The 11126-nt window shown below is 34.2% G+C and overlaps 1 protein-coding gene across 1 annotated transcript in view; it reads right to left on the minus strand.

The window, feature by feature from the left end:
* Window positions 1-1945: 1945 nt before the first annotated feature.
* Window positions 1946-11126, minus strand: part of CPED1 (cadherin like and PC-esterase domain containing 1) — a 251847-nt gene continuing 242666 nt past the window's right edge. Inside the window, exon 22 of the mRNA XM_006910573.2 lies at window positions 1946-2188. Within this exon, the coding sequence (XP_006910635.1) occupies window positions 1946-2188 (243 nt within the window). The remainder of the gene's footprint in view (window positions 2189-11126) is intronic.

Here is an 11126-nt window from a genome sequence, read left to right on the forward strand (position 1 = left end):
CAGCAGGGAGTTAATCTGATAAAAATTTAGAGAATATCAGGGTTGGACTATAGTTATCTTATTAAACCACACTCCAATAGTCAAATCTACATGATAATATCCTTTCCAACTGGTCACTGTTTGTATGATTATATACCTCCAGTAAAGAAAAATAAAAGATACTCTCTGAACACAGACTATTACTAGTAAGGTATTTATTAATAGCATCATCACAATTGTGTAATAAAAATCCATTATTACTTCAGTGGTGAAGAGGTAAATGCCAGACAAACCTCAGTCAGTTATTACACTTAGGTTGACAGTAAATTACAAGAAATATATACTGACCATAATTCTGTTACAGAGTATGTAATACATTAAAACTTGATGAAGAGGCTGCATGCATTGGAACATTTTATTCCATTAAAAATGATTGAAAACCTAAAAGTGGTGCTTGCACATAGCTGCAGATATTAGAAAAACCTTTCATTTTAAAGTTTAATTCTGTGCCATTTAAAAAAAAATCTATCATCTATCAGATGCAGATATGTATTGTTTATATCAAGTGATATTTGTGCTTAAATATAATTTAAGACAGTTAAATATAAATTCATGTTTATTTTCATATAAAAATATATATAAAAATAGAGTATTTAAAGGAAGACATTCATACTAAGGAACCGAGCAATTAAAATATTTTTTTATAAGGTAATAACATTGAGGTATTTGTATATTTGGTAATTTCAGCCATGTATTGAATTAACCCTCTCAGTCCTTTTTTTTCCCAAAAGAAAAATAATTCTTTAAAAACCATTGTAACTGTGAGATGTTGTCTCACAACAAAGCATTTGTAAAATAAGATATTTATTATTTTGAAATTAAAATATAGAAGAGGAAGTTATCAATACTAGAATTAGATGTTTTATATGTATATCACAGTTTTAATAAAAAAAATAATATGCCTACTCTAAATTTGGATTAGATACAGTTGTTCAGGGAAACAAAAATATAGTTACTAGTAATATAGAAGCATATGTAGACATATACAAATGCTTTATGGAAATAAACACCTATGCACTTGAGAATGCCTAATCCTTTGCAAAATATTTACATAAAACGTAATTGTACTCTTACATTACATAGGGTTCTAATGGCAAACCAAATTTTTCTTAAGTAATATCATCAATGAAACATAATAAAGTAATACATAAGGAACTATATTTTGTTTCTCACTTTAAAATTACATATTTAATCAACTGCAACTGCAGTTACCTATCCAAGTTCACAGACAGGATAGGAGGGAATGTTTATGAAAAGTACAAAGAGTGCGAAATTAGATACATTGGTGTTTCAACTTTAAAATGTGACACTTCTTATCTCTCTCATAGAATCTATTTGAGTTCTCTTGTGAGGCATTCCCGTTCTTTTCCTTTCAGTTATAAAATTTGGAAACTACACAAAGAAATGTTTTTCATTAGCATTAGATTCACAAAGCCAAAGCCATCATAAACGCCATGTTTTCTCATTGTCAAGGACACAAGTGCAATCCTTATTTACAAGTGGAATGTACTACTTTTATACCCTTTTCAGCATTAATATACTGAAAGAGAAGATAACACAATACTCAAGAGCATTATCCTTTTTCTCACATAATTCAAGTGTCTATATTTCTCTTTATTATCACAATGCAATACCTGGCCCATGGTGGTTCTAGTTTATGATTATATTTCAAGTAACCTTTTCTTAGCTCTTTCACCTTGAAACCAACTGATTTTCAAGTGCATATCTTGACTTTATAAAGCTGTGGGAAAAAAGTGTCTTACTTTTTTTTTTAGCTCTGTGTGTATTAGTGTGTAAGTGTGTGCCGGTGAACACAAGTGCGTGTGGTCAATCAAAATACATGTGATGCACAGGATTTGGTTCTTAGACGATCATGCAGGCGAATGGCTTGTCTTTAGTTCCAAATTCAATCCTCTTGCAGGGAGTCTGACATGGTTCCTCTATTTGCACACATCCTGCTGAGGAGGATTTCAGAGCAAACCTGATTAATTGGACCTCTGACATGATATGGTGATTGGTAATTTATTACAGAGTCTTGTTGTCGTTGTCGTAGTTTGCTTTGATTGCCGAAATATTTTCCCACAATATGATTTCTTGATTGTTTTATTTTAATAAAGTGATAGTCTTTGGTTAACTTTGATTTCACTACCTGCAAATCAAGAACAAAAAGAGCAGTGAACCAAAATCAAGGACATTCAAGCCCTGCGTAGAGTGGTAAAACTAACTCACAAACTTGAACAGTATGTCTATCACACTTACAATGCCCAAAGGGCATACATATGATTTCCGTAACCAAGAATCAGAGTATCTTATATTTTAGAAAAGATCTAGGTTGAAATGAGAATTTCTGCCACTTTTCTTACCTCAGGGTAGCTGTTTCCACTGCAGTTAAGGAATAGTCTCAGATGGTTTAGCTACCACACTGCTCTGTGTGTGTGTGTGTGTGTGTGTGTGTGTGTGTGTGTGTCCGTATTCAGGCCAGATGCTAACAAATAGAGAAGACACTGAGGTGCCTTTGCTGAATCACTGATTCAAACATAGTACTCTATGTTTGATGGAATGACAATTAAAACTATTTTCAGAGTGAAACTGTTTTTCCATCGCACAGCCATAAGCTGACATTGTTATAGTTGGTGGTTTCATTTCTCTGGGCACTTAGTAAGTTATGCAGTCTGAAGGAGCAGCCTAAGCCTTATTAAGCTAATAACTTGATACATGTTTGTACATATGTAGATATACTTTTATATTGAAATTTTACTGAATAGGTGGTATTATAAACATTTATAAAACATAAAATGTATATCATAAAAGATTTTTTTCCCCATCTCTGCTCCCCACCTCCAGTCATTCAATTCTCTCTTCAGAGGCAACATATATTCTCAGTTTCTTTGTGATTCCATTTATATATATTTTATGAATATCAACACACATATATATGAGAGGTGATATTTACTATTTGTCCAGTTTATAAATGTTGTCTTAGTGAAATCCTATAATTGTCAGCTTTATTCATTGGGTTAATGAATAAAGCTGACAATTATAGGATTTCACTAAGAAATCCTATCCATTGGTTGTTAGCACCAACGGTCAGAAAGTACAAAGCTGGAGACCAAGGCAGGGATTGTGAGGGAGGGTTGAGAAGTAGGGAGGAGAGGCAATATTGGCAAAGATATTTTGGATGTCTTTACAAATGAATAATAAATATGAATACCATCATATTAATGCAATTGTAAGATATTAGTTTTCGTCGATATGCACACATGAATTAGTTATTTTTGATGACTAATGAAGACGACAATAGTTAACATATGTTAACATATGTACCCCTTCTCCTTTTTATAAAGATGGATTTAAACCAAGATGCCTCCAGGAATGAGGATGAAATGAGTATATTCACAGAGGAATCCAAGAAATACAGTTTGGGGAAAATGCAGTAATTTTTGATGAGATGGGTAAAGGACAAGAAGTGAGTTCTGTCGATTACTGTAGATACAATTTTCTGATTAAATCTGGAAAAAAGGCAGCCTGTTCTTTTTGCTTTTATTGTATTAACAGCTGAGGTAGCTAAAGTTATTTAAAATAAAATTAAATTTATGATTAACATGAATTTTTTTTACTCTTTTGAGTGTTTTATAATGATTGACACATTTTTTCAATCCCATACAAGAGAATGCAGTAAAAACAGTTCCAAAAATAAATAATATTTGAAAAAAATCATATCTATTTTGAAGATAAGTATTTTTAGTTATATTGCAAGTGAGCATGAAACTTTTTAGAAGATTTTTTAAAAATACAAATTCTGTAATGATCCACACCAAAATGTTAACAGTAGTGATCTTTGGGCAGAGGAATTATAGATGATTTAAAATGTATTCTTTGTAATTTTTGGTCTTGACTTTTTAAATTTAGTAAAATAAATGTGCATTACTTCATAATCATAAAAATGTTCAAGCTATTCCCATTTTGAAGAAAAAATGTAATTGTAATGCGTTTTAAAACCAATTATACCCTGGTAACCTCAAAGAAATGAAGTGTTTGTCTGTAGCTATGGGAAGCTTGGCTTTTCATGATCAGTTCCTCAGCTGAAGTGATTCGTAAGAAGTCCAGTGAAATCAGCGGTTTGTGGTAAGGAATCCCTATGGATCATAATTTAGAGCTCAGTTTGCAGTTAACCACTGATTAATATTCCAGGTCCCAAAGTTGTAAGTTTCTGTTGTATGTAGCTCCTTTCACCTCTGGTTATACTCTAACTTTAAATATGATAGTGCGGGAGGTGCACCAATGTTTTCTTGAAGGTTTCGTCCATTTGTGGGGAGGTCTGTACTCAGCGAAGGCAAGATTTGTGAACATTTTTAAAGTTTATTTAAGGAAACACTTAAGCATAAATATTACATTCAACCCTGAAAAAATATTATTCCAGTGCTCCAAAGCCAAAATGAGGTTAATTTTGTTTATATAATTTTATCTTAAGTTCTGGCTTTTGCAATTGCCTTTTGATCTGCATGCTAATTACATGTAAAATAGAAAAAGCATTCCCGATGTAAAAGGTTATACTACTTTAAAAGTTATTTTAACGTTTTGTGTGATTTTAAGGTTGCATTACAAATCTTGGGTAATGCTAGTGTGGATGTGTACAGCAATCTTGAATGTCATTTATAAAAGGGATAAATAAAAATAAATATTTCCAATGTATTTGCTGAAGCAGAGGGCTTTCACCAAGAAGTAATGTCAAAATTTTGTCAGATCACAATGGAAAGGTTGATGATATATTTCTATTTTGAAATCACCAAGGTGATCTCTGACAAAGAAAAATGGGATGATGGGGTCTTCCTCAGCTTCTGAGGGCCAGCTTAATGCCTCCTACAGTGCCAATGCTCCCTTTATGATTTCAAGGTTGACTCCTTCCTACATGTCTATGCTGGAGATTGGCCCAACAACACTTAATTTAGTTGGTTTCCTTTAAAAACTATTCTATAGGAAATAATCAGAGGTAAATTTCCAAATTCCCTTTTTAAGCCAGCATCATCCTGATGCTGAATTCTGAAAGCTGACAAACCTATAGAAAAAAAAAATGATTTCAATTTTGATTTGTTAAAACATAGATGTAAAAAATCTTCCCAAAGTGCTACTGTAAATTCAATCCAGGAGCCTTTAAAAAGTTCAGCAACATTATGCGCAGTACCACTAGCACACAGAATTTATTTCAGGAATGCAAGTTTTAATATTATGAAATGCTTTGTTATAGGAAATTACCAAAGAATTATTTGTAGCTATATGATTGTTTACCTTGAAAACTCAAAGGAATTTACTGGAAAATAATGAGATACCATAAAGCTAATATTGAAAAATTATATAGCTTTTCTAAATTTTATCAATAATTCATAAGAAATATATCAGAGAAAAGATCTCATTACAACACTAAAACAACTTCATTAAGTTCAACAATGATGCAGGTAAAGCATACAGCAAAAGTTTAATGAGACATAAAAGAAAACATAAACAAATGGAAAGACGTACCATGTCAAATCCTTCCAAGTTAATTCAAGTGCTACTCCAATTATGATCACAGCAGGATTTGGGGGGATCTTGACAAAGGAATTCTAAATACATCTTTAAGAGTAAATGTAAGAAAATAACCAAGACCATCTGGGAAGGAATAAAAGTAGCCATGAGGGGGACTACCATCAACCACCCGTAGACTCAGTTAGTTGGTTGCATAAGTCACCTATAAGCAGAATTCAATACTGAGAGAAAAGAATAGGAATGTTCGTACTGTAGATTAAAATGCATTTTATAAACTGCTATTGTTCCCTAAAATTGTTTATGGAGAAACAACGTAGCTCTAAATAAAGCCCAATGTTCTACAAATCCAGTGATCATAAATGTTGACAGCCTTATAGTTTCAATTGCATGAGATTAAAATCAGGAGTGTGTGTTTAAAATGGAGCTATGTACCAAACTGTTAATAGAGCCTCCAGTGAAGAAGGGAGTGAGAATTAGGAGGTGTACATAGTATAAAGGCAAGATTTTTTTGTTTTTATTGTATATACTAATTTAAAAATTTTTTTAGTTAGCAAGAATTCACGTAATCCTTTTATGATAGAAAAACAGAAGAGATTCAAAATGATGTCATATCTTATAAAATTAAAATTTGATAATTTTTTCATATAATATCCATCTTTCAATCTCCAGAGTTTTCTGCGTTAGAAAACACATGGAGTAATTCAGATATGATCCCTATCCTCAAGGGGGCTATATAAAGATACATGTCTAGGATACTTGAAGTAAGAACAAGAATGAAATGACTTCAAAGACATTGTCTGAGACTAGCTCCCAAGGTCAGGCACCATGTTGTTTCCATGTAATGAATAGTTCCTTAGTACATTAAAAAGACTTAGTGCTAATTTATGGTGGGCATGATAATCTGTTCACACAACTATTATTTCTTTGAACTTATTTGTAAAATTCAGTATCCAGGATTGCTGTCAAACTGCTGTCTCTGAGTTTCACAATATTACCTTGTTTTACCTACTCTTACAGGCTCTAAAGTGGAGGAAAAGGCATTAGCTACAATTTTAAGTCTTGGAAATGTTATGTGAGTGAAAGATGTACAATAAAAAGCTAATCGCTCCTTTCCTTTGATCTCATGTGTGGAAGTGTGCCCGTTTGGGTCCTTCCCAAAATCAGAGGACGATTTAGGATTATTAAAATCCAACTAAAGTGTCAACTGGAATGTAGCTTTGAAAGAGTGCTGTTAGTAATACAAATGTTAGTTTACATCCAGGGCATAACAACAACAACAACAACAACAACAGTAAACAACTTAAATGAACAATTAGGACATCAGTCAATGATTCAGGTCTTGAACCAGGAACAAAAGACCCTAGATGTTTGCATATCGTGGTCACCTTAATCAGAGACAAATTCTAATAGGATGACACTTCCAAATGCTTCTCTAAATCTGGGTTTGTATGACTTCACCACAAAGAGCCACGTCAAGAATAAGAAACCACTACATATGATGAATAATACATACAGATGTGATTTGCCAAATGTTTATATTACTTTAAACGTGAGTGTTAAACGACAATTTTTTTTTGCCACTTTACAATAATCCAAAGTAACCCCTCGTCTTTAGGTTTTTGTTATTGTTTATTTTCTTTTTGTGATTTTGCTGTGTCAAATTATATTTAAAATTGAAAAGAGATAGTGAAGGAAATTGGTCCTAACCTGTTACATCAGCATTGTTCCATAATCACAAGTATAAATATAATAAAAATTATTTTTCTCACAGCAATGTTCAAATTTAGATTAAGTTATGTGTAAAGATTACAGTGTTTCAAAACAGTAATATATTTTTGACATATTAGTTATAGAAACTTAGAAAGTAATTTTGGAGCTGGAATCAAGTTCTATAATTATAACATATTATGGGATATGCACATGATCGAATTTTTCTGTGACTCAGTGTAACAAAAATTAAATTCTGTGCTTTGAAATGAAGAAGTAACTTTATTTTTTATAGGTTTCCTGTAGGCTAAAAAATCTCCCAGTTTTATTGTAGTTGTTTCCACTTTTCTACATAATTAAGGACTTGGGCACACAGACATTTTAGAAGGCATACAAATGGCCACAATTCAACTTGACCGGTGTTAGCCAATGGCTATTTGTAAGACTTCTCGAACAAGTGAAAATCCATTATAAATTACACAACAAAACTGAGGCTATATCTTTTTCTATTAAGTGCATATATCTTCAACATTCAAAATTGATTTTATATAAATCTTCATCAGAAGGAGCATAATACAATGTCAATTAATTGCTGCACTGCGATAACTTTGAATTTTCTAAAAGCCAGTACAAACGGGGAAAGCTCGGTAAGTTGGAAAAGTGTCAGGCAGATTACAAGCAAATACCTTTCCTAAAACTGAACCTGACCTGAATAACACCCAAGGAACTTCTGATGTGGTTCCAGATCCACAGAACAAAATAGAAAACAATTTTCAGTGGCGCAAATGTTCCAAAATCTTTCTAGACCGGATTAGAGGGGATGTTCTGATTACAAGTGTGTTTCACAATCATGGGTGGGATCTGAAAAAGAATGATGGTAGTGGCTTTCTAAGGTTGGAAAACATAAGATTAACCGGGCAAAATGTGCTAATGTAGTCTTTCAAGATAAATGTATCCTATTTGAAGTACTTTTTATTTGGAATAGTCATTCTGCAGACAGGACATTCAATCCAAGAGCCTGTCACAAATTTATGACCAGCTGAAAAAGTAGGCTAAGAAGTCACAGAAATGGAATAAAAATAAAGTGATGAACAATAGCTAGAAACCAGTCCTTATAATTCATAATCCCACTTTGGGAAATCATGCAATTTTTAAAGATAATAAGAAATTCTTTCATCTACCCCCCAAATATTTAATTATGGCCACATGAAATAAGCTATGTTTTGATTGAAGAGAGTCCAACTTCTGAATGGGTCAAAGATGCTGAGGATTAGAGGGCAAGACTAAAGTTTTCTTTAGGAATGAGGGTTTTTCTGTTTTTATATTTTTGTTCTTGGTGTTCCCAGATTTGCAATATTGCAGTCTCCCACCCTACCTTCAAATCGCTAACGGTTCTTACTCTGGAAGCTGAACCCCTTTAACTCCTGTCCCTAGACAAAGCTCAGTTCCCAGATCTGGGAACAAATTCTGCTCTGAGGTGGAGAGGTTGATTATAAGGACCAATAATTATCCAATTTAATGTTAAATGGTTGGTTTTATATCACATGCCTATGCAGTTCCCCAGAGACTAACTCTCCTGTCTTAAACTCAGTTTCCTAAGCGACTGAATATTCAAATCACTGAATTCTTGATACTATTTGAATGTCCTTCATCAGTCTGATTGATTACAAACTTAGTTCCTGCCCTGCTCTGTTTAGACATGCACCTTGGGTCTTAGAATCTATTTTGATCTTAACTCACAGGTATTTTTTCTATCCATTGCTCTTAAACTTAGAGTTTTCATTTAAGAATATGGCACTAAAATGTTACTTAGAAACTATTTGCATTAAGCAATGTTTCCAGCTGCTGGCTTCACTGTGGGGATAATAATGCTCAGCGGACTCCCACCCTTTTAAAGGGGATCCACTGGGCCATTCATTTTTTGGTCAGAATAGCTCTCCAGCCTCCTGTCTAAGGTGGCACGTGCCTGTCTTCTATGTGGATAGGGGAGAAATTGAGGGACTCCAGCCTTCAGGTGCCAACTTTCACTTTTATCTTTCTATGTCAGCTTCTAGATAAATTTGTTCTTTATTATACCTGTGTTTCTGAGTCCAGACTCTCTGCTGTTCAATTTGAAAAGGAATTGTATGTATGGGTATAGGTTCTTGACTGCATGGGGTGGGGTGAAGGACTTGGGGTCCAACAGTTTTGCATACAGACTTTTAACCCACTGTGTTCTGCCCTGTGCCTCAGCCCTGCCTTCTTCAGCACCTGGCTCCCTCAGGTGTGAGCCATTTAGAGGCTCTGTGGTCGAGTGTGCCTCACCTCTGACTGGAGCTTCTCTTCTCTAGGCACTTTGCATTGTAACTTCCCTTATAGGCTAAGTCAAGCTTCTTGAAATGAATTCAGATTTCTTATGTTTTTGAGTTATTTCTTATTCTGTCTATTTTTAGGGGGAAGGGAGGGGGTGAGTAGCTTTATGTTTTTAAAGGCTTTTTAGTGGAGTTTCAAGTGGAAGAGAAGATACATGCTTGTGGTCAGTCTGCCACATTTAATCTGCACTCCGCAAGTGATTTGAGATCTTATCCTTTATTCTAGTTTTTCCAAAGTGTGTTTAGTGAGGTGTTAATAGTTGTTATTAAAAAAGAAAAGTGGTTCTGTGGTCAAAAAAGTTTGGGAAAAGCTGGACTGAACTAAGTTAAACAGTTTCTTTGCTGTAGGTCTTTTGGGATCATTTAATATACTAATATTATTTGAGAATCCTTCAAGTGGAGGGGTATACAGTATTTCTCAAACCACAGATCCTATTTTCACCAGGGTAGAACATTAAAACATAAAGTAGGACATGTATATTATGCCAGTTCAAAGTCCATCTCAGCTTGGCACTTTAAGATTGGTGGTAAAACCCCAGAAATGAGGGTTTATTGCAAAGATCGTAAAATAGTGATGGGTCAGCATCTCTTTCTTGGGCATACTGACATAGTAGGTTCCAGTACTGTGGAGGCTGGGATGTATAATTGCCTTAGGGGGTCATAATACTGTTCAACATAGAGTGGCTGCCACTCTCTTCATTTAGTCTCCATTTAATTACCCTTCTTAAGAGAGAGATCCCGATATAATTGGTATTACCACCATTCAATATAGGATGCTCCCTTTCAGAATAGGATTTTGTACCAAACTATCTCAGAAAAGGCTGAGCTCCCTTATGGCTAATGACTTAATTCTCACCAGGCACTGATCTCTAATCTAATCATCCAGTAGAAAAGGCTAGAATTCACTTGCAGAGGATGGAATGAGCACTAATTATTTCAAAAAGAAAGAGCAGTCTAGAATCATTTTCCGAAAAAAGGGGTATAGGGATGGTAGGCAGTGAAAGCTTCTGTGACTCCTCTTTAGTTACAGAGCCATTGAAAGATTTTAAATGACAATAATGGATTTAAATACAGAAACATTATACTGGTGGGGGCATGAAGGCTGAATTCAAGTAGCTGAACGTGAAGTTTCCAGGATGAAATATTGCAACAGCCTAGGGTAAATAAATGATAGGGAAGAAGAGCCCCTCCAGCCCGCCTTGTTCATTTACCAGCATTCTACCAGCTAATGATCAGTATCCTTGACCCAACCCTCTCCCACGCAACCAGGGGCCTGTCTCCAACAGTCCCACGCCCTCCTGTATTTTTAACATTTCTTAGTATCGATTATTCCCCCTCTGGCCATGAACATAATAAAGTTGTTCCTCCTATAAACTGCCCCTAGACCATTTTCTTTTCTAAACCTAATGTCTTTCCCCCTTTCTTATTTTTAGTTGTTTAAAGGCTTTACCATTTTTTATGCCTTTTCTCATTTTTTATACCTCTTCATTCTATTGTAGTCTAATC

This window comes from Pteropus alecto, unplaced genomic scaffold (assembly GCF_000325575.1).
Source record: "Pteropus alecto unplaced genomic scaffold, ASM32557v1 scaffold22, whole genome shotgun sequence".
NCBI lineage: Eukaryota > Metazoa > Chordata > Mammalia > Chiroptera > Pteropodidae > Pteropus > Pteropus alecto.